We start from the raw sequence: 21,115 nt of genomic DNA, 5'->3' as shown, positions 1-21,115 counted from the left end.
TTTTTTTGGGCGTATACCCAGGAGTGGAATTGCTGGATCATATGGTAGTTCTATTTTTAATTTTTTGAGAAACCTCCATACTATTTTCCACAGTGGCTGCACCAATTTACATTCCCACCAACAGCAGGGACCACATTCTTAAATAAGCATTTATTGCACATGTGCTATGGGCTGGAAACTGCTTGTGGCATTTGTGTCCACATTATCCCGTGTAATCTTTAGCGCAGTCCTGTGTGTAGGAAGGGTGGGTGTTGTATCTTCATTTTGCAGACGAGTAAAATGAGGCTGAAAGAGGTTGCGTTACCTGTGCACGCTTGCTCTGCTCGTCAGTGGCCCAGCCGGGTCCTCTAACTCCCCAGACATGGCTGGGAGTCCCTGCTCTTAATCACCAGCACAGCCCCAAGCAGGATGGGCAGGGATGCTTGTGAAGCCTGCAGGGTAAGCCTCAGGCCAAAGGGAAAGTTTCCGTTTGTTAACTTGATTATAATCTCATGTTCACACCGGAATGTAAGCTCTAGGAAGAGAGGAGTTTTGTCAGTTTTGTTCATTTCTCCAGCAGTGTTCCACGTGTAGTGGGTGCTCAGTAATTGACTGTTGTAAAAGTTAATGAATCTTGAGGGAGCGCTGGTCATGGGTGGCCCCATAGGGCAAGAAGCATGGAGGTAATGGTCAGGGTGGCTGCAACCCAGCCGGGAAGATGGGGCCCCCACGTGGAATCTCTTCTTCTTGCCCCTCCCTCCTCCTCCTCACCCTTCCTGCCTTCCATCCAGCCCTGTTTAGAGTTTGTTTAGTCTACATCTCATTGTTGAGTGCCTCTCTGCTCACCCTTGTGCCCCTAATTATCTGGACTCAGTTGACTGTCCTCCTTTTTGAAACTCTTGTCTTGATTTCCACGACACCAGCATCTCCTGATTGTCCATCACCTCATGGCCCGCTCCTCCCCAATCTCCACTAAATGATGGCACCTGGAGCTCTGTCCTGACCCACTTCCTCTTCTTTATTTTCGTCCTCAACCTCGGCTACCTCATGTAGTTATGTGGCTTTAAATAGCCTCCAATGTCAGTCATGCTCAGTTTTATCACTAGCTCAGACCTCTCTTCTGAACTCCAGACTCATTTATCCTCCTGCCTTTCAACATCTCCATGTGGACATCTCATAGGCATCTCAAACTTCAGTTGAAAACATTCTGTTCTGCCCCTCCTTCTTCTCTCTAAGTTTTTCCTGTTTCACAAAATGATTCCACCATCCGCTGGGTGCTCAGGCCAAAAACCTAGGCGTTTTCCTTGATTTCTCTCCTTCTTCCCATTCAGTATCCAACCCATCCTGTTGGCTTTATCTCTAAATTATATGCAGAATACGCTCGTTTTTTTTGACATCTTTGCAGTCACCATTCTCCCCAAGCCTGCTACTGCAACAGCCTGTAACTGGTCTCCTTTTTAGCGCCCTCCCCTTCATGGGAACTCGGTCTTCCATCTGTCAGCCAAAGTACATGAGGTTGGGTGACTCCCATTCTTAAAACCCTCTAAGTGCTTTGCATCTTAGAATAAAATCTGAAGTTCTTACCCTGCCCTGCAAGGTCCCACATGATCTCTGCTGACTGTCCCTCTGGCTTCCTCTCCCTCTTACTTTCATTTCATTTCGGAAACTCCAGCCACTTTCCCCTCCTTTTGCCTATAAACACACCGAGCTCATGTCTGTCTCAGGACCTCTGTACCTGCTCTTCCTTTTGCTGGGGATTCCCTTACCTTGGATTTTTTTTTGCATGTTTCACTTCTGCCCATCATTCTTTCTCAGCTTGGATGTCACCTCCTAGGACAGGTCCTCCCTCATCCCTCATTCTCTTCTGAATTCCGCTTATTTGATTTTCTTCATAGCGCTTTAAGTTGCCTTATTTATTTGTTCGTGTGTTTATTACCAGTCTTCGTCTCACTAGAATAAAAGCCCCTGGAGAGCAGGGACTCTGTCTTTTCAGATCACGGCTGGATTTCTGGGGCATGTGGTCAGCACGTGAAAACAGCTGTTGGCTGACAGCTGTTTCACCGACTGGGATTTGGAGCTGTGCCTTGTGAGCCCTGGTGCGTGTGTGCGTGTTGCGGTGTGCACATGTGCTGTTGAGTTTGCAGGGTGGGACAGGGGAGCTTCCTTATTCCCTCCAGCTCGCAGAGTCCTGCACTGGCGTGTGGGGGGATGGGAGTAGACAGGAGAGTCACAGAACTTCCTAGAAAGCCATATAGTTCAAAACCTGTCATTTTGGGCTTCCCTGGTGGCTCAGTGGTTAAGAATCCACCTGCCAATGCAGGGGACACGGGTTCGAGCCCTGGTCTGGGAGGATCCCACGTGCCGCGGAGCAACTAAGCCCGTGCGCCACAACTACTGAGCCTATGCTCTAGAGCCCGCAAGCCACAACTACTGAGCCCACATGCCACAACTACTGAAGCCCGTGTGCCTAGAGCCCGTGCTCCACAACAAGAGAAGCCACTGCAATGAGAAGCCCGCGCACCGCAATGAAGAGTAGCCCCCGCTCGCCACAACTAGAGAAAGCCCGTGCACAGCAACGAAGACCCAATGTAGCCAAAAATAAATAAATAAAATAAATAAATTTATTAAAAAACAAAAACAACCTGTCATTTTTCAGGTGAGGAAATGAGACCTAGAGAGGGTCAGGCTTTGTTGGGGGTTTCACACACTTGGGAGAGGTAGAGACAGAATTAGGGCCCAGGTTTCTGACTTCCACTTTAGTGGCCAAGCTGCAGAGCATGGCCTAGGGGCCCAGGGTCAGCTTGAGGGTGGACATGGCCAGAAGCAGAATTAGGGACAAGTGACAAGCGTGGCAGTTTCCTGGAAGGCCAGAAGGAAGAGATGAAAAATTCAAGTCCTATTGCTTTGGAAGCCTTGTGGAAAGGTGAGCATCTTATTTTTGCTCCTCCAGGGAAAGGCCTGTTCTGTGGTTGGAAGGTCTACCTTGATGGGCCTCTCAGTTCGGGGCGGGCAATGGGGTGGTGAAGCCCCCAGGGGACATGCTCTGGTGACAGCAGAGGCCCATCAACTCCCTTCTGCTGAGGATGGGCTTGGTCGATTGATTGTGGGCTGGATGGGGTGTGTGCGTGTTGGGGGACCAGGCCAGGGGCACCTCTGCTTCTCCTCTGAGCCTCTGGTTCTCCAGCTTTGGAAGGCACCCTCAGAATCATGGGGAGCTTGTGAAATCCAGATTCCTGGGTGCCAGCCACAGAGCTCTCGCCTGGGAGGGTCTGGGTGGGACTGAGCATCTGTGGGTAACAGGTAGTTCGAGCGAGTCACAAATGCACCAAAGTTTAAGAACTTCACATCTAAATCAGTTACTTCCCTTCAAGGGCATGTACACTGTTGCCAGAATGGGAGATAGGCATAGGAATAAATATTTTAATTTGAATAGTAGTGCATTTTAACGTCTTGGAAAAATTCAGAACTAACATAGATGTTATCATTCAGGACAAATCTAGGTAGGTATTTAAAAAAATTTTAAAGCGAGTCTGTTGAAGAAATTTAAACATTTCATTTAATATAAGTATTAAGGGATTTAAAGAAAAAATTAATTAAATATTGGCACAGGTGGTACTGGTAACATGGCCAAAACGATATAGGTGGTACCCGGGTGACTGCGGTTTGGTAAACCTAGCTCTATAAAAGAAAATGTTCAAGGATATCATTTTGAAGATTTAAAGACAGATGGTCACTGGCTTGGGGCAGCGCCCCAGGAGGGAAGGGGGGAGGTGGGTGAGGCTTGGCTGGGGTTAGGCAGTCCCTCTACAGCTGACCCCTCCTTGTCCCCAGGGGCTGGAGCTGGGAGGATGCGTCCACGGAGGTTTCGGGAAGTGCCAAGCATGGTTAAATCCCACCTCCCCCTCCTTCGAGCAGCTGTTACCATTTACTCCTTGGCGCAGCTGTTACCATTTACTCCTTGGCCCATCTGCGCTCTTCTCAGCAGGCCTGGAGAGCGGGCTGGCCCAGGCCCGGGAGGAATTCCTTGCTCCTGCATCCTTCAAAGGTCCTGTGTGGTCTGTGTAAGGATGGGGCGGGGTGGCGGTGGGCTAGCAGGGGCCTCCCTCCCTGCTGTTTGGATATTTTAGTTCAGGGGCTGCGGCCCACACTGGGCTGGTGTTTGCAATCCAGCACATCCTTCTTCCTCCACAGTGGGGACTCTTGAAAAGGATAACAAAGCCTTCTGGACCCAAGGGAGAGGCTCCTTAGTGCAGATGCAGAGGCAGTGGATGGGCTGGGAAGAGGCTCTCCCAGGCCTGCCTGCCCCAGCACGGGCTTCCTCACTTACTGGGGGAGCCAGAGCAGCCCATTCCTGGGCCTTTCTCCACGGCAGAGCGGGGCCCCATCCTCGGCCCACTGGCCGCTCTACCCGCTCCGGGAGGATCAGAAGGGGCATCTTCCTTGTAAGTAGGCAATTGCTGTTACTTTCGCCACCTTTTGTGTGTGTGTGTGTGTGTGTGTGTGTGTGTGTGTGTGTGTGTGTTCCTAGGAAATTTACCAAGTTTTGGCCCAGGGGTTTACATTTCCCACCCCCTTAGCAAAAGCTTTCACTATTCAAGCTCCAAATGGAAGCCGCTGAGGCTGTAATTACACCACATTAGCTCGGGAACATACTGAGGGGAGCGGGAAGGTGCACCTGGGAACCTGAGAGCAGCCGTGGGCCTAAATTAGCTGCTGTTCATTGGCGGTTGTCACCCTGCTCCTCTCTGGAGCCCCTCATGTCCTTGCTCTCCTCCACCTCAGCCCCAGGCTGCTTGACTGTTCGCTTCCACCAGCCAGCGTCCTGACAGGTGCACTGAATGGGAAAGAACACCCTGGCTGGTCCGGGAGAGCCCTCCCGTGGAAGTGGTGCCCCAGAATAGCCTTCGTGTAGGCAGGCATCCTTGGGTCCTCGCCTGGCCCGGGCAGAGTGGCTTGGCAGCTGCTCAGAGAACCGCTTGGGAGGCCACGTGCCTCGCCCCCCGCCCTGCCCCATGGCTGAAAGCTCTTGCATGGCTCCCCAGCATCGTCTCTGGTGGTGCCTCTCCCAGGCTGCATCTCCAGGCACGCTGGATTGCTGTCGGCTCCTTCCAGCCTCTGACCTTGCTGTTTTTCTCTCTGCCTGGGACCCCCTTTCCACTCTTTTTGCTTCCTCTCCCTCATCATGTAGGTTGCAGGAGTGCTGTTGCTGCTTCTGGGACCCCCTGGTCTGGGCAGGATGCTTTCCTCTTGGCTCCTACAGGCAGTGCCCTGACCTCCCCAGCACATCAGCATCACCTCAACCTTGACCCCAGCCACGTGTCTGGGGAAGTGCCTGGCACATGGTGGACCCTCAAAGATTTGTTAATTGAATGGGTAGGAAAACGAACCTTGATTCCCTTTCTGCCCTAATTCCCCTTTTATTTTTACAATAAGGGAGGGAACTTTTCTCTTTTTGCCTTCATAGGGCTGTTGTTGTCTGGGTGGGATATTGGGGTGATGGTTCAGTCTTTGATGATCGCCCCCCTACTTTCACTTCTGAACACTTCCGGGCTGGACCCCCCATTGATGCTTGACTGCATGTGGTCTTGTACTGACTGCTGTTGCTGGCCCTGTGTCATTTTTGGCTTCCTTAATAATATTAGCCAACATTTTTTGAACACTTATTAGATACTGTACTAAGTACATTTATTTTTTCACTCATCAAATACGGATACAGCATTCACTATGTATCAGACACTGGCACCTATGGAATCAGCAGTGAGTACAACTGACAAAACCCCTGCTTTCATGGAGCTTATATTTGGTAGAAAAATACAAATGACTAAATAAGTATATACGATGGCAGATGGTGATGAGTAATCTGGGGAAAAGAGATCAGAGTAGGGGGTGAAGGGAGTGACTTGTTATTATGTATAGGGTGGTCAGGAAGAACTCACGGGTAAGGTAACATTGAGCAGAGACCTGAAAGAAGTGAGGGAAGGAGGTGTGTGGTCATGGGGGTGGGGGAGAGCCTTCTAGGCAGAAAACAGCAAGTGCAAAGGCCCAGAGGTCGGGTCATGATTGGCATGCTCCAGGAAGAGTAAGGAGGCCAGTGTGGCTGGAAGGGAGTAAGTGAACAGGGGGAATGAGTAGGAAGTGAGGTCGTATACGGCAGTGCTGGCTAATGGAAGTATGTTATGAGTCACGAATGCAATTCTAAAATTTCTTTCCTTTTTGAAAATTTTTATTGGAGTAGAGTTGATTTACAGTGTTGCGTTAGTTTCAGGTGTACTGCAAAGTGAATCAGTAATACATATACATGTATCTACTCTTTTATTTTATTTTTTGAATTTTAGAATCTTATTTATTTTTTTATACAGCAGGTTCTTGTTAGTTATCCATTTTATACATATTAGTGTCTGTATGTCAATCCCAAGCTCCCAATTCATCACCCACCCACCCCCCCTCGCCCCGCCACTTTTCCCCCTTGGTGTCCATACGTTTTTTCTCTACATCTGTGTCTCTATTTCTGCCCTGCAAACCGGTTCATCTGTACCATTTTTCTAGGTTCCACGTATATGCGTTAATATACGATATTTGTTTTTCTCTTTCTGAATTACTTCACTCTGTATGACAGTCTCTAGATTCATCCACATCTGTACAAATGACCCAATTTTGTTCCTTTTTATGGCTGAGTAATATTCCATTGTATATATATACCACATTGTCTTTATCCATTCATCTGTTGATAGGCATTTAGGTTGCTTCCATGACCTGGCTATTGTAAATAGTGCTGCAATGAACATTGGGGTGCATGTGTCTTTTTTAATTATGGTTTTCTAGGGTATATGCCCAGTAGTGGGATTGCTGGGTCATATGGTAATTCTATTTTTAGTTTTTTAAGGAACCTCCATACTGTTCTCCATAGTGGCTGTATCAATTTACATTCCCACCAACAGTGCAAGAGGGTTCCCTTTTCTCCACACCCTCTCCAGCATTTGTTGTTTGTAGATTTTCTGATGATGCCCATTCTAACTGGTGTGAGGTGATACCTCGTTGTAGTTTTGATTTGCATTTCTCTAATAATTAGTGATGTTGAGCAGCTTTTCATGTGCTTCTTGGCCATCTGTATGTCTACGTTGGGGAAATGTCTATTTAGGTCTTCTGCCCATTTTTGGATTGGGTTGTTTGTTTTTTTAATATTGAGCTACATGAGCTGTTTATATATTTTGGAGATTAATCCTCTGTCCATTGATTCATTTACAAATATTTTCTCCCATTCTGAGGGTTGTCTTTTTGTCTTGTTTGTAGTTTCCTTTGCTTTGCAAAAGCTTTTAAGTTTCATTAGGTCCCATTTGTTTATTTTTGTTTTTATTTCCATTTCTCTAGGAGCTGGGTCAAAAAGATCTTGCTGTGATTTATGTCAAAGAGTGTTCTTCCTATGTTTTCCTCTAAGAGTTTTATAGTGTCTGGTCTTACATTTCGGTCTCGAATCCATTTTGAGTTTATTTTTGTGTATGGTGTTAGGGAGTATTCTAATTTCATTCTTTTACATGTAGCTGTCCAGTTTTCCCAGCACCACTTATTGAAGAGACTGTCTTTTCTCCATTGTATATCTTTGCCTCCTTTGTCATAGATTAGTTGACCATAGGTGCGTGGGTTTATCTCTGGGCTTTCTATCTTGTTCCATTGATCTATGTTTCTGTTTTTGTGCCAGTACCATATTGTCTTGATTACTGTAGCTTTGTAGTATAGTCTGAAGTTAGGGAGTCTGATTCCTCCAGCTCCGTTTTTTTCCCTCAAGACTGCTTTGGCTATTCGGGGTCTTTTGTGTCTCCATACAAATTTTAAGATTTTTTTGTTCTAGTTCTGTAAAGAATGCCATTGGTAATTTGATAGGGATTGCATTGAACCTGTAGATTGCTTTGGGTAGTATAGTCATTTTCACAATATTGATTCTTCCAATCCAAGAACATGGTATCTCTCTCCATCTGTTTGTATCATCTTTAATTTCTTTCAACAGTGTCTTATAGTTTTCTGCATACAGGTCTTTTGTCTCCCTAGGTAGGTTTATTCCTAGGTATTTTTGTTGCAATGGTAAATGGGAGTGTTTCCTTAATTTCTCTTTCAGATTTTTCATCATTAGTGTATAGGAATGCAAGAGATTTTTGTGCATTAATTTTGTATCCTGCAACTTTACCAAATTCACTGATTAGCTCTAGTAGTTTTCTGGTGGCATCTTTAGGATTCTCTGTGTATAGTATCATGTCATCTGCAAACAGTGACAGTTTTAGTTCTTTGTTTCCAATTTGTATTCCTTTTATTTCTTTTTCTTCTCTGATTGCTGTGGCTAGGACTTCCAAAACTATGTTGAATAAGAGTGGTGAGAGTGGACATCCTTGTCTTGTTCCTGATCTTAGAGGAAATGCTTTCAGTTTTTCACCATTGAGAATTATGTTTGCTGTGGGTTTGTCATATATGGCCTTTATTATGTTGAGGTAGGTTCCCTCTATGCCCACTTTCTGGAGAGTTTTTATCATAAATGGGTGTTGAATTTTGTCAAAAGCTTTTTCTGCGTCTATTGAGATGATCATATGGTTTTTATTCTTCAGTTTGTTAATATGGTGTATCACATTGATTGATTTGCGTATATTGAAGAATCCTTGCATCCCTGGGATAAATCCCACTTGATCATGGTGTATGATCCTTTTAATGTGTTGTTTGTAGTATTTTGTTGAAGATTTTTGCATCTATATTCATCAGTGATATTGGTCTGTAATTTTCTTTTTTTGTAGTGTCTTTGTCTGGTTTTGGTATCAGGGTGATGGTGGCCTCATAGAATGAGTTTGGAAGTGTTCCTTCCTCTGCAATTTTTTGGAAGAGTTTGAGAAGGATGGATGTTAGCTCTTCTCTAAATGTTTGATAGAATTCACCTGTGAAGCCATCTGGTCCTGGACTTCTGTTTGTTGGAAGATTTTTAATCATAGTTTCAATTTCAATACTTGTGATTGGTCTGTTCATATTTTCTATTTCTTCCTGGTTCAGTCTTGGAAGGTTATACCTTTCTAAGAATTTGTCCATTTCTTCCAGGTTGTCCATTTTATTGGCATAGAGATGCTTGTAGTAGTCTCTTAGGATACTTTGTATTTCTGCGGTGTCTGCTGTAACTTCTCCTTTTTCATTTCTAATTTTATTGATTTGAGTCCTCTCCCTCTTTTTCTTGAAGAGTCTGGCTAATGGTTTATCAATTTTGTTTATCTTCTCAAAGAACCAGCTTTTAGTTTTATTGATCTTTGCTATTGTCTTCTTTGCTTCTATTTCATTTATTTCTGCTCTGATCTTTATGATTTCTTTCCTTGTACCAACTTTGGGTTTTGTTTGTTTTTCTTTCTCTAGTTCCTTTAGGTATAAGGTTGGATTGTTTATTTGAGATTTTTCTTGTTTCTTAAGGTAGGCTTGTATTGCTATAAACTTCCCTCTTAGAACTGCTTTTGCTGCATCCCATAGGTTTTGGATCATCGTGTTTTCATTGTCATTTGTCTCTAGGTATTTTTTGATTTCCTCTTTGATTTCTTCAGTGATCTCTTGGTTATTTAGTAACGTATTGTTTAGCCTCCATGTGTTTGTGTTTTTTACGTTTTTTTCCCTGTAATTGATTTCTAATCTCATAGCATTGTGGTCAGAAAAGATGCCTTGATATGATTTCAGCTTTCTTAAATTTACTGAGGCTTGATTTGTGACCCAAGATGTGATCTATCCTGGAGAATGTTCTGTGTGCACTTGAGAAGAAAGTGTAATCTGCTGTTTTTGGATGGAATGTCTTATAAATATCAATTAAATCTATCCGGTCTATTGTGTCATTTAAAGCTTGTGTTTCCTTATTAATTTTCTGTTTGGATGATCTGTCCATTGGTGTAAGTGAGGTGTTAAAGTCCCCCACTGTTATTGTGTTAATGTTGATTTCCTCTTTTGTAGCTGTTAGCTGCTGCCTTATGTATTGAGGTACTCCTATGTTGGGTGCATAAATACTTATAATTGTTATATCTTCTTCTTGGATTGATCCCTTGATCATTATGTAGTGTCCTTCCTTGTCTCTTGTAACATTCTTTATTTTAAACATTTAACATTCTTTATTCTCTATTTTATCTGATATGAGTATTGCTACTCCAGCTTTCTGTTGATTTCCATTTGCATGGAATATCTTTTTCCATCCCCTCACTTTCAGTCTGTATGTGTCCCTAGGTCTGAAGTGGGTCTCTTGTAGACAGCATATATATAGGTCTTGTTTTTTATCCATTCAGCAAGCCTGTGTGTTTTGGTTGGAGCATTTAATCCATTCACGTTTAAGGTAATTATCGATACGTATGTTCCTATTACCATTTTCTGAATTGTTATGGGTTTGTTTTTGTAAGTCCTTTTCTTCTCTTGTGTTTCCCACTTAGAGGCGTTCCTTTAGCATTTGCTGAAGAGCTGTTTTGGTGGTGCTGAATTCTCATAGCTCTTGGTCGTCAGTAAAGCTTTTGATTTCTATGTCGAATCTGAATGAGATCCTTGCTGGGTAGAGTAATCTTGGTTGTAGGTTCTTCCCTTTCATCACTTTAAATATATCATGCCACTCCCTTCTGGCTTGTAGAGTGTCTACTGAGAAATCAGCTGTGAACCTTATGGGAGTTCCCTTGTATGTTATTTGTCGTTTTTCCCTGTTGCTTTCAATAAGTTTTCTTTGTCTTTAAGTTTTGTCAATTTGATTACCATGTGTCTCGGCATGTTTCTCCTTGGGTTTATCCTGTATGGGACTCTCTGTGCTTCCTGGACTTGGGTGGCTATTTCCTTTCCCATGTTAGGGAAGTTTTTGGCTATAATCTCTTCAAGTATTTTCTCGGGTCCTTTCTCTCTCTCTTCTCCTTCTGGGGCCCCTATAATGTGAATGTTGTTGCGTTTAATGTTGTCCCAGAGGTCTCTTAGGCTGTCTTCATTTCTTTTCATTCTTTTTTCTTTATTCTGTTCCGTGGCAGTGAATTCCACCATTCTGTCTTCCAGGTCACTTATCTATTCTTCTGCCTCAGTTATTCTGTTATTGATTCCTTCTAGTGTATTTTTCATTTCATTTATTGTATTGTTCATCTCTGTTCATTTGTTCTTTAATTCTTCTAGATCTTTGTTAAACATTTCTTGCGTCTTCTCGATCTTTGCCTCCATTCTTTTTCCGAGGTCCTGGATCATCTTCACTACCATTATTCTGAATTCTTTTTCTGGAAGGTTGCCTATCTCCACTTCATTTAGTCATTTTTCTGGGGTTTTATCTTGTTCCTTCATCTGATACATAGCCCTCTGCCTTTTCATCTTGTCTATCTATCTGTGAAGGTGATTTTTGTTCCACAGGCTGCAGGATTGTAGTTCTTCTTGCTTCTGCTGTCTGCGCTCTGGTGGATGAAGCTATCTAAGAGGCTTGTGCAAGTTTCCTAATGGGAGGGACCGGTGGTGGGTAGAGCTAGGTGTTGCTCTGGTGAGCAGAGCTCAGTAAAATTTTAATCTGCTTGTCTGCTGATGGGTGGGGCTGAGTTCCCTCCCTGTTCATTGTTTGGCCTGAGGCAACCCAACACTGGAGCCTACCTGGCTCTTTGGTGGGGCTAATGGCAGACTCTGGGAGAGCTCCTGCCAAGGAGTACTTCCGAGGCTTTCTGCTGCCAGTGTCCTTGTCCTCACGTTGAGCCACAGCCACCCACTGCCTCTGCAGGAGACCCTCCAACACTAGCAGGTAGGTCTGGTTCAGTCTCCTATGCGGTCACTGCTCCTTCCCCTGGGTCCCAGTGCGCACACTACTTTGTGTGTGCCCTCCAAGAGTGGAGTCTCTGTTTCCCCCAGTCCTGTTGGAGTCCTGCAATCAAAACCCGCTAGCCTGCAAAGTCTGCTTTTCTAGGAATTCCTCCTCCCATTGCCGGACCCCCAGGTTGGGAAGCCTGACATGGGGCTCAGAACCTTCACTCCAGTGGGTGGACTTCTGTGGTATAAGTGGTCTCCAGTTTGTGAGTCACCCACCCAACAGTTATGGGATTTGATTTTATTGTGATTGCACCCCTCCTACCATCTCATTGTGGCTTCTCCTTTGTCTTTGGATGTGGGCTATCTTTTCTGGTGAGTTCCAGTGTCTTCCTGTCGATGATTGTTCAGCAGTTAATTGTGATTCCTGTGCTCTCGCAAGAGGGAGTGAGCGCACGTCCTTCTACTCCTCCATCTTGAACCAATCTCCTACTCTTTTTTAGATTCTTGTCCCATATCGGTCATTACAGACTATTGAGCAGAGTTCCCTGTGCTACACAGTAGGTCGTTATTAGTTATCTATTTTATATATAGTAGTGTGTATAAGTCAATACCAGTCTCTCAATTTATCCCCCCCACCAATTCTAAAATTTCTGATAGGTGCATTAAAAAAGTTAAAAAGAAGCAAGTGAAATTAAGAATACTTTTGTTTAACACAGTATATCCAAAATATTATCGCTTCAACATGTAACCAGGTAAAACATTGTTTGAAATGAAATGCTTTACATTATTATTTTTTCTTATTAAGATTTCAAAATCTGGTGTGCACATCTCATTTTGGGCTAGCTCCATTTCAAGTTCAATGGCCACATGAGGTAATGGCTGCCATATTGGACAGCACACATATAGAGCCTTGTGGACCCTGCCAAGGCCTCTGAATGAGATGGGGAAGCCACTGGAAGCTTTGGGGCCCAGGAGCGTTATCTCTGACTTAGGTTCTAGAAGATTCGCTCCAGCTGTGATGAGAGAAGATTGCTGTGGGGTGGGAGGCAAAAGGACAGAGCAGGGAGACTGGGAAGGAGGCCTTTACCAGTACACAGTGACAATGGCTTGGACCAAGGTGGGGGCAGTGGTGGTGGTGAGAGTGGCTGGATTCTGGGTGTATTCTCCCAGGTCTTTCTGCTGTGGATAAGAGAGCAGTCAAGGGAGGGCCAAGATTTTTGGCCTGAGCTACTGGAAGGCTGGAGTTGTTTTCAGAGGGATGAGGAAGACCCGGGGTGGGGGGCAGCCTTGGGGGAACATGGGGTGTGGTTTGAGATGCGGGTGACAACCTTTCAGGTAGAGTTGGTGGGCAGGCAGCTGGACATATGAGTCTGGGGTTCAGAGCGGAGGTCCCTACCCTGGCTGGGGATATAAATTTGGGAGTCAACAGCGTATTGATGGTGTGTAAGGCCATGCATGAGTGGAGGGCCCTGGGGAGTGGGTGCATATAGAGGAAAGGGGGCTGAGCCCTGGTGGAGAAGATGGAACCAGCGAAGCAGGCCTGGAGGGAGAGCACAGGGAAGCAGCAGGAAGGCTGTGAGAAATGGGGGGCTGGGGGAGCCACCAGTTGTGTCCAGTGTGCTGATGGGCAGGGGAGGAGGAACCCCCAGCGTCTCTGATCACTGCCAAGGAAGGAGGCAAATGCCAGGCTGCCGTGGGTCCAGGAGAGAACGGGAGGGGAGGAAGTGACTACTGGTATAGATGACTCGTTTGATGGGTTTTGCTTTAAAGAGGAGCAGAAAGATAGGGTGGTAGCTTAGCAGTGAGCGCGTGGTCACAAGAAGTTCTTTTTTTCTCTTAAAGATGGGCAATGTAATAGCAGATGGGGATGATCTAGTAGACAGGGCAAAATTATCACGAGGGAGAGAGAGAGAAAAATGAGCTCATTCATGCTCACAGCGGCACTATGAAGTAGGTACTATTTTCCAGACAGGGAGACTGAGGCAAAGGAAGGTCCAGCCACTTGCCCAAGGCCATGCAGCTGATAAGCAGCAGGATGAGTAATCGATGCAGATGCCTCAGTTTTAGGATGCCCAGTCTTAATCATTCTGCTGTTCTGCCTCTTCATTTCCTAGCTAGATTTGTGAGGTCTTTGAGAAGGCGCTCCTCTTATATGTACGGGTCCAGCCCAGCACCTGGCAGGGAGAGGGCTGTGCAGAGGTGAGACTTGATAGATCACTAATGACCAGGTGATCCGAACACTGGGACCTGTGCTGGAAGTGCCATGGGCGGGTAGATGTGGCCACACCCTAGTCTTTCCCACCCTCTGTGGGGCAGGGCCTCGCGTGGATAGGGTAGTGCTCAAGAAATACTGAAAAGCATTTGTTGGGTGGATGAGGAATGAATGAAAGACCATGGCTCACCCATCCTAGAACCTAAGCCGGTGGCTCTCCCTGGTATACCACGGTGCTGGCCAGATCTGGGCTCCTGCTCTGGTTTGCTGCCAGTGTGCTAGAAGATCTCCCATCCAGCTCTCACCAGAATGTCATGGGGTGGCGGGTGAGGGGCCTGTGCAGACTGAATTCCTGCCTCCCCACTCTGTCTGTCATCAGGATGGACAAGAGGTGCTCTGCAGGTGGGAGTAGGCTGGTGGCTGGGGGGTCCCTGTGCCATGTGTTCCCCTCAGAACAGCTGAGACTTGGGGGGTGGGGCAGACACCACAGAAGGAACCTGACAATTCCTGGGATCACCAAGGTGTTTTGCTCCACAGGCAGTGGCATGAAACTCAAAGCCACGGCTCTAATGCCAAGGTCCCAGCCTCCAGCTCATCTGCGCTTTGCTTGATTAAGGACTCAGCCCTGCTGGAGCCTGAGGCTGGCCTTCAGCCTCCTCCTCACGCTGCCGAGCTCCCAGCCCAGCGCTTGCTTTCAGTGGTCTCGGCACTAACTGGCTGCAATAGCAGTCCCACCCCATGGGGCCTTTTGAAATGTGTGGGGACAGTTTCAGTGGTCACAGTGGCGGGGGCAAGGATGGTGGCCGTGGTGCTATTGGTACCCTGGCTGCTGAAGATCCCATAGTGGGAACTTCCTAAGGGCCAGCAGTGCTCCCTGACCGGAAGCCCTGCTCACACGCGCGGCCTTGGGTGCCCAGGGACCCGGGGACCCATCTTGCATCGGTGGCCACCCAGTTGTGTGCTCTTGAGCCAGTCCCTTTGTTTCCCCACTTCCCACTTTTGTGAACAGGGCCACGAACACCTAGTTGCTTGCTTTTTCGTCTTGTGATAATTTTTTTTTTTAAATCAAAGTATAGTTGATTCACAATATTGTGTTAGTTTCAGGTGTACAGCAAAGTGATTCAGTTATATACATATATATATATTTTCAGATTATTTTCCATTATAGGTTATTACAAGATACTGAATATAGTTCCCTGTGCTATATAGTAAATCCTTGTTGCTTATCTATTTTATGTATAGTAGTTTGTATCTGTTAATCCCGTACCCCTAATTTATCCCTCTCCCTCCCCTTTCCCCTCTGGTCTTGTTTGTTCTCTATGTCTGTGAGTCTGTTTCTGTTTTGTGTACAGATTCATTTGTATTAGTTTTTAGATTCTACATATAAGTGATATATAATATTTATCTTCCTCTGACTTTCATCACTTAGTATGATAATCTGTAGGTCCATCCATGTTGCTGCAAATGGCATTATTTCATTCTTTTTTATGACTGAGTAATATTCCATTGTATATATATACCACATCTTCTTTATTCATTCATCTGTTGATGGACACTTAGGTTGTTTCCATGTCTTGGCTATTGTAAATAGCGCTGCTATGAACATTAGGGTGCATGTATCTTTTCAAATTAGAGTTTTCGTCTTCTCTGGTTATATGCCCAGGAGTGGGATAGCTGGATCATTTGGTAGCTCTATTTTTAGCTTTTTAAAGGAATCTTCATACTGTTTTTGAAATAAGTTTTAAATAAGACTTTGGTTTAATAGTTGTCATCCTAAAAGCGCACCGTACGTACAGCTTGCTCAGCGGACCCGCATATTAACTCACTTGATCTTCATCACAGCCTTAGGCGGGAGGGCCGCTAAGTGATCCGCATCTCACAGATGAGCAAGCCGAGTCAGAGAGCACAGTGACCCTGGAGGGTGTCCCCAGCATGGGCTGACTGCCCCCTTCCTTCCCTGCAGGGACAGGGGCAGACCCGGCAGTCAGCGCCAAGAGCAACCACTGCCTGGATGCCGCCAAAGCCTGCAACCTGAACGACAACTGCAAGAAGCTGCGCTCCTCCTACATCTCCATCTGCAACCGCGAGATCTCGCCCACTGAGCGCTGCAACCGCCGCAAGTGCCACAAGGCCCTGCGCCAGTTCTTTGACCGCGTGCCCGGCGAGTACACCTACCGCATGCTCTTCTGCTCCTGCCAGGACCAGGCGTGCGCCGAGCGCCGCCGCCAGACCATCCTGCCCAGCTGCTCCTACGAGGACAAGGAGAAGCCCAACTGCCTGGACCTCCGCAGCCTGTGCCGGACGGACCACCTCTGCAGGTAGGGGCCGCCGCAGCTCCGAGGGGAGTCGGCTGGGGTGCTCTGCCTGCTCGGCATTCCCGAGTTCGCTGGGTTACGATCTTGAGCCCGGAAGAGAGGGTGACTCGGACATGTGCAAAACAAATTGTCACTCATTCATTCATTCGTCCTTCCCTTCCTTCCTTCATTCATTCATCCATCCATCCATCCATCCATCCATCCATCCATCCATCCATCCATCTATTCATCCGTTCATTCATCTGTCCATTCATTTATTCAGCACAGGTTTATCATTTGCCTGCTGTGTGCCCAGCTTCAGGCTAAGCACCATGGGGGGAACCAAGATGAACCACCCTAGGAGCTCCTAATTTAACATCATAGACCCTAGAGCCTGGAGTAAGAAGGGACCTTCAGTGACTTTAGGTCCACTTCTAAAGGAAGCCCACCCATTATCCCAGTGAGGTCCTGTGGCCGTCATGGAAGGGCTCCTGCACATCCCAGAGGCAGCTCCTTCCACACTGACAGCTGAGCTCGTCTAGTGTTGGGTGGAGCATGGGGACTCCGACGGTCCTGGGTTTGAATCCTGACTTTTCCACTTACTAGCTGTGTGATTTGGAGCAGGTTTTTAAAATGTCCTGAGTGTCCATCCCTTCACCCATGAAATGGGAATAAAAATACCCAAGGCACAGCATTATTGTGAAGATTAGATGACATGTGTGTTAAAGCTTAGCCCAGAGTTTGGCATAAAGTAATTGCTTAATAAGTGTCTAATTATTTGGAAGGTTTGTTTTGTTACAGTGAGTTGAAATTTGCCTCTGTGATTCTTCTGTTTTTCTCGTTTGTTATTAACCATTTATTGAACCTCTCTTGCATCCAGTGCGTGGTTCTAAGGCTTAGGCATGCAGAGGTGTACACGACGCTCTCCAAGGAGCACCCAGTCCAGAAGGGAGACAGACAAGGGGAGCAGGGATCCCAGTGCAGTGGGCTGAGGGCTGTGGGCTCCCAGAGGAGGGTGCACAGAAGAAGGGCATCTGCCTCAGCCTGGGGGTCCAGAGGATGGGGCCTTGAGCTGAACCTTGGAACATGAGAAGGAGAAAGCCAGGGAGTGAGTCTGGCATGCAAATAAAAGGAACATGTAATGGGGCCACATGTTGTTGGAGGGCAGCTGTTAGATGGATGTATGGATGAGGGAGAAACATCTTTTGCACAGAATTATTTGTTGTGTTATTTGTATGTGGGGAAAGAATATGCAAAGGCTGGAGGGTAGGAGAGAGCCTGTGGTTATGGGCACCTGCAGGTGGTGGGTGCATGTGGAGTGTGGGCCACGGGGTGGGAAGGCCAGAGGTGAGGCTGCTAGGGAGACAGGGATTGCGATCACACAGATAAGCAGAGATTGCTTACTGTACCCCAGATGCTGGTCTATTATATGGTTTATCTCATTAATCCTTGCAACAAGGCTACGAGGTAGGTACTGTTATCGTCTTTATCTGTCAAATGATCAGAGTCGTAGAAAGTAACTTGCCCAAGGTCACACAGCTCATGCATTTGAGAGCTGGATCCGATCTCCAGTGCTTTCCTCCCAGTGTAGCACACTGGCCTGGGCTAAGATAGTGGCTGTGGGCATGGGGAGAAGTGTATCAGTTCAGAGATGATTGGTAAGTAGACTTGACAGGACTGGGGACTGGTTGAAAGTTCCCTGGAGGCAGAGGCATTTCTGTTTTGTTTACTCTGCACCTGGTCCTGCACATAGAGCCTGGTGCATGGTGAGCGCTCCATGAACATTACCTGAATGGATACATGAATGGTGGCCACCATGTTTACTGGGTGAATAATTCTGGGGCGATGGATAATTCAGCAATGGGGGTGCACAGCATCTGAGATGGTGCCGCGGGGGGGGGGACCATTGCCACCCCCGTTGCAATGTCTGGGGCATTTGGACCTGTGGGCCTGGAGCTCAATAAAGAGGTTGGAGTGGAGAAATGGGGTTGCGGGTTGCGGCGGGGACTGGAGGATGGGGCTGCAGAGGGAAGGGAGCTCAGGGCCTGTGTAGCTGAAGGGGAGGCGCTACCTTGATTTGGAAAATGAGCTGGAGTTCGGAGAAGGGCTGATCCCCGCAGGGCTGGGAAAGCCTGAAGAAAGTGGGCTTTTCTCTTTTGCTTACTTAAAGAAACATACCTTATCGCTTACAAAAACAATGGGGGCGATTTCAAATAAAATATGGGCACTACAAGAGGATGGTTAAAAATAGAAACCGAGGGACTTCCCTGGTGGCGCCATGGTTAGGAATCCGCCTGCCAATGCAGGGGACACGGGTTCGAGCCCTGGTCCGGGAAGATCCCGCATGCTGCGGAGCAGCTAAGCCCGTGCGCCACAACTACTGAGCCTGCGCTCTAGAGCCCGCAAGCCATAACTGCTGAGCCCACGTGCCGCAACTACTGAGCCCGCGAGCTGCAACTATTGAAGCCCGCTCGCCTAGAGCCCGTGCTCCGCGACAAAGATAAGCCACCGCAATGAGAAGCCCGTGCACCGCAACGAGGAGGGGCCCCCACTCGCCGCAACTAGAGAAAGCCCGAATGCAGCAATGAAGACCCAACGCAGCCAAAAAAAAACGGCAAAAAAAACCTAGAAACTGAGGGCCCACAAAAGGAAGTCAGGAGTCTGGTGGGGTTCCTGGGCTGGGGCTCAGTTTCCTGAGAGCTGAGAGAAAGCCAAGACTGGATGGACCATGTCACTCCCCAAATGTGACGGAAGGAGCCTATTAATTCTTGGATGGAAATGCATTTCTCCTTGTCCTAAATGCTAAACTGACCTGGTCAGGCTGCACAACAAACGGTGTATGTGGGGTGACAGGATGGACGAGGGAGTGGAGGGGCTGGAGGGCCAGCCTGAGTCCAGGCTCAGTGGCCACAAGCCAGGGTGTCAGGACCAAGGCCAGGTGCACCACTGCCCAGCATCAAATCTCAGGTGGACGTCTCTACAGGGGTCCTGAGCCAGAGCAGCCTTGTGAACACCCTTTATTAGTGGTGTTTTAAGGGAGGACAACATGTGCAGCTCCTAAGGAGATTGGAGAGCGTGGAGCAGGGTGGTTTTGGTGGCCTGTAGAACATCTGTGTCTGTTCAAAGAGCCAGAGGGGTTTTTGTTTGTTTGGAGATGGGGGGAGTTAGGAACAGGAGAGTTGGGGCAGAAGCTTCACGTGGTAGAACCAGAGAGGGTGTTTAAACAGAACTAAGTATTGGGAGGGTCAAGAATGAGGCGTCCCAGGACCTAAGGGCTGACAGTTTTCTGAGAGGCACCGAGCCAAGCCTGTGAGTGCCACGCATCCCGATGTAAATTTAAACAACAGTGGGACTTCCCTGGCAGTCCAGTGGTTAAGACTTCACCTTCTAATGCAGGGGGTGCGGGTTCGATCCCTGGTTGGGGAGCTAAGATCCCACGTGCCTCGCGGCCAAAAAAACCAAAACATAAAACAGAAGCAATATTGTAACAAATTCAATAAAGTCTTTAAAATTGGTCCACATCAAAAAAAATCTTAAAAAAAAAAAATAACAGCAACTCACGGACAGTGCTGTGTCTGGATTATTGAGTTGGGTCACACGTAGGAAGTTCCAGGTGCTCCTGGATGTGGCCGGCTGAGCTCCTGGTCTAGAACCAGGGCATTCCTCTAATGCATCTCCCCCAACTCCCATCCCACCCAGCTCCCATCCCCATGCAGATTTAAAGTATGGTCCTGCAAGTGGGAAGACGAGGGGTGAGGGCAGAACCCTAGTGTAGGGTGAGTCTGGCAGGACCTGGGGGGTTGTTACAGTGTGGCCAAGTGTCCTTGGGAAGCTCTGCCTGTGATGCAGAGTGGGAGGTGGGTGGAGGTGGTTGCCATGGTAACCCCGCAGCTGTGAGACCTGCCTTCTGTGTTCACCCTGCCCCTGGTCTTCCGCGTGATCCTGGATGGACCGTTTCATTCTGCGTGCCCGGGCTGCTTCTTCACTGATCAAACAAGGATGCTCCCCATTTTCCAAGGACCCTTCCCGGTCTTTGGATCTGAGTCTATCACAAGCAGCTTTCCCATCTGCCTTCTCCCCCTGCGCCTCCACTTGAGGTCATATTCCTAGAGAGGTGAGCCCTTGCTACAAGAGGAAATGACCAGAGATCCCTCGTCAGGGTAGATGATGTGGAAGGGCAGATTTGAAGGAGAGGAGCCGACTTCCTTCCATGCTCCTGTGGGCTTGACTTACTGACGCCTGGACCCTGTCTCTGTGGTCCATGGAGGAGCCCGGGAGGTGATGGGTGGCTGGGGAGGGAGCCTCTGGAGAACAGGCAGTTCTCCACTACGCCCAGGAAGGGGCGCTCTCCCTTCCCTCCTGGCCTTGGTTTCCTCCAGGTTTCTGCCTACCAGGGTGGCCACCACAGGTGGAAATCTTGACGGTGAAAATGGAAGGGCCCAGTGCCATGGTGTTTGGAGCAGGAACGGGGGACCCCCCAAGTCTTCCTGTCCTGGATACTTTAATGGATGGAGCTGGCCTTGATGGGGGTCACGGGAGAGCCTCTCTGGGCTGACTCTTTGGGAATGAGGCCCGTGTCTGCAGGCATCTCCTAGAACACGCTGCACGCTCCAGGGCTATAGTGCCCAGTTTGCACCTCACTGGGCCTGCCTGGCCCCCCTTGCCGTTCAGCTTGGGGAGTTGGCCCGGCTATGCCCAGGCTTCTCCCCGAATGAATCTCGGCCCAGGACTCCTTGGGGGTCAGCTCTGCCAGACCCCCGCCACACGGCACTACATTAAAGCAAGCCCATTGACGTGCTGTGCAGCGCACCTAGCGGCAGGCCTTGTACAGCCCCGTGTGATATTTAACAGACTCTGCCGTGCTGTCTTATGAATGTTACTAAGCACA

General features: G+C 47.6%; 1 protein-coding gene across 1 annotated transcript in view; it reads left to right on the top strand.

Annotated features, from left to right (window-relative positions):
• Positions 1 to 21,115, top strand: part of GFRA2 (GDNF family receptor alpha 2) — a 95,553-nt gene that overhangs the window by 23,520 nt on the left and 50,918 nt on the right. Inside the window, exon 4 of the mRNA XM_061199390.1 lies at positions 15,897 to 16,251. Coding sequence (XP_061055373.1) covers positions 15,897 to 16,251 — 355 coding nt within the window. The remainder of the gene's footprint in view (positions 1 to 15,896; positions 16,252 to 21,115) is intronic.

The sequence above is a fragment of the Eubalaena glacialis genome, chromosome 9, assembly GCF_028564815.1.
Source record: "Eubalaena glacialis isolate mEubGla1 chromosome 9, mEubGla1.1.hap2.+ XY, whole genome shotgun sequence".
Classification (NCBI taxonomy): Eukaryota; Metazoa; Chordata; class Mammalia; order Artiodactyla; family Balaenidae; genus Eubalaena; species Eubalaena glacialis.
The sequence above is the reverse complement of the archived record's forward strand: the minus strand, read 5'-3'. Positions and strand labels throughout refer to the sequence as shown.